This window comes from Triticum aestivum, chromosome 2B, assembly GCF_018294505.1.
Source record: "Triticum aestivum cultivar Chinese Spring chromosome 2B, IWGSC CS RefSeq v2.1, whole genome shotgun sequence".
Lineage (NCBI taxonomy): Eukaryota > Viridiplantae > Streptophyta > Magnoliopsida > Poales > Poaceae > Triticum > Triticum aestivum.
In genome coordinates this window covers 787,361,904-787,364,076 of record NC_057798.1, presented here as the reverse complement: position 1 = coordinate 787,364,076, position 2,173 = coordinate 787,361,904, and the positions used below count along the sequence as shown (strand labels likewise).

Here is a 2,173-nt window from a genome sequence, read left to right as displayed (position 1 = left end):
GTCAAAATTTTGAGAAAATACATTTAGTATTTTGATTTTTGGTCGCAAATGAACCGATGAACTGATGGCCCGACCAATAAAAATCTGAACCGACAACCTCACCAGTTCGATTTATTAAACTATGACACCTATCCGTCTGCTCTGCTAGCTGAGCAGTCTCAGTGTTCTGCCGACCAAAGCGCTAATGAGCACATAATGGCTAATCGTTAGATGGAGAATAAGAAATTGACGGTGGATCTTGCCATGGGCCAATGCCACCCACGGCGCCTGAATACCCGATGATTCCCTATGATTATGCATAAAATAAATAACTTGGTACGTACACAATGGCGGAATGACTCAACTTATCATATATAGAGGGAAATAACCGTGCCTTATTATTTTTATTATTTGTTTAAGATGCAAGCCTCTTGTAATAGTTAACAAAGGAACACAATCCATTGTGATATAGAATTATTAATCAATACATAATCATCAGACTGCGTAGTATTCCTGTCGGTCCTTACATTTGAAGACACGGCCCTGGAAAATGCTCCCTTCTTTTTTATTTACCACTATAGGAATCGACGAGTTTGTTGAGTGCACTTTATTGGGCACTCAGCAAACACACAACTTTACGGAGTGTGGTTGCAAAATACTCGGTAAAAATAGACACTCAGCATATTGAAAGTTTCCCGAGTGTTCTATTGTGAGGGAAAAAAACATGGCAAAAAAAACACTAGGCAAATATTTGGACACATGTCAATTTTAACCGTGCTTTACAGTGGACGGATAGTGTTATTGCCTTGTCGAGTGTAAAACACATGGTAAACAAGTAAAATCCAATAGCAGGCATGTATACATTTGGATTATTAAGAGCAAAGTTTTGAATTTTTATTTTATTTGCTACTTTTGTAATATTTGAGAGGATTTCGTAAAATAAATGATGTACATGACTTAGAAACCCAAGTATTCCCAAGAAAGAATCACAGTTTTGAAAGACAACGTCATAGCTTTTGAAAATGTGGTGATAGTTACTTCACCGTTTGACCTCAAAGTTGTTTCTACACGCAAGATACAACATTACATGGTCCATGTTAAAGTTTGGCATTATTTAGGGGTCAAATTCTATATTAAATAAGTAAATGGATTTATATTTATCTGATGGACATACATTTTACCTACAAGTACATGAAAAATGCTAAACAATTGGTAGAAAGATAATATTTAAGTTAATGAGTATATTTTTAGTATTATACACAGAGTGTTTTGACTCAAAAAAATGGCGGGAAAATTCATATAGTAAATTGGATATTTTTTAAATTTATAAAAATGCAAATGAAGTCTGAAAAAAATGAGAAGTTGCATGGCACCATGATATGACATATAGAGCCCGTGGTTCAAAACTGAGAAGGCTTCATAATTTTTTATGTACATTTCATAGAAATTGAACATGTATGTGAAGAATAGTAGTTCTTGAAGGGAAAGTGTAAGGTTTGAAGGCAAAGCGACAGTTGATTCAACGTCAGACGTGGAAATTTTTTCTACTCAACATACACTATTACATCTTCAATGTCAAAATTTGGCATAGGTTTAATTTTCTATTTTAAGTCATTAAATGGATTTGTAGGTATTTAATGTATATAATTCAATTTAGAACTACAAATACAAGAAAAATGACCACAAATTGGTTGAAAAATCATATTCTAGTTGTTGAGTTTATTTCAAGTCTTATACAAGAAATATTTGCAATTCAAACATTTATGTGGGAAAATGAAAATTAACTTAGACCTTATTGCCTTATGAATTTAAAAATGTGAGTGAAGTCTGTAAAACATGAAAAATGGCCTGGTTTCAAAATATGATACCCATGGTATGTGTTTAAAATTTGGGAAGGTTTCACAAAAGTTGCGATCTACATTACCTATAAATCAAAGTATCTCTTAAGAATAATCGTAGCTTCGAAAGAGATGTTGTGTGGCTTAAAGGAAACAACAATCGCTTTAACGTTTGATCTTGATTTTATTTCCTACACTAAACATGCACTACTAAATCTTTCTATGTCAAAATTTGGCAATTTTGAGGGTTCATAAGTCATATTTTAATTACAATTATATTGAATAATACCCTCAAATTGGTCAAAAACAATGTTTAAGTTACTGAGTATACTTTTAGTCTTAGACAAGGAAAAAAA

General features: G+C 32.7%; 1 protein-coding gene across 1 annotated transcript in view; it reads left to right on the top strand.

Annotated features, from left to right (window-relative positions):
- LOC123042759 (noroxomaritidine synthase 1-like) overlaps nt 1-2,173 on the top strand; it is an 8,555-nt gene that overhangs the window by 5,984 nt on the left and 398 nt on the right. Inside the window, exon 3 of the mRNA XM_044465150.1 lies at nt 2,166-2,173. This exon is cut by the window's right edge and continues 398 nt beyond it. Within this exon, the coding sequence (XP_044321085.1) occupies nt 2,166-2,173 (8 nt within the window). The remainder of the gene's footprint in view (nt 1-2,165) is intronic.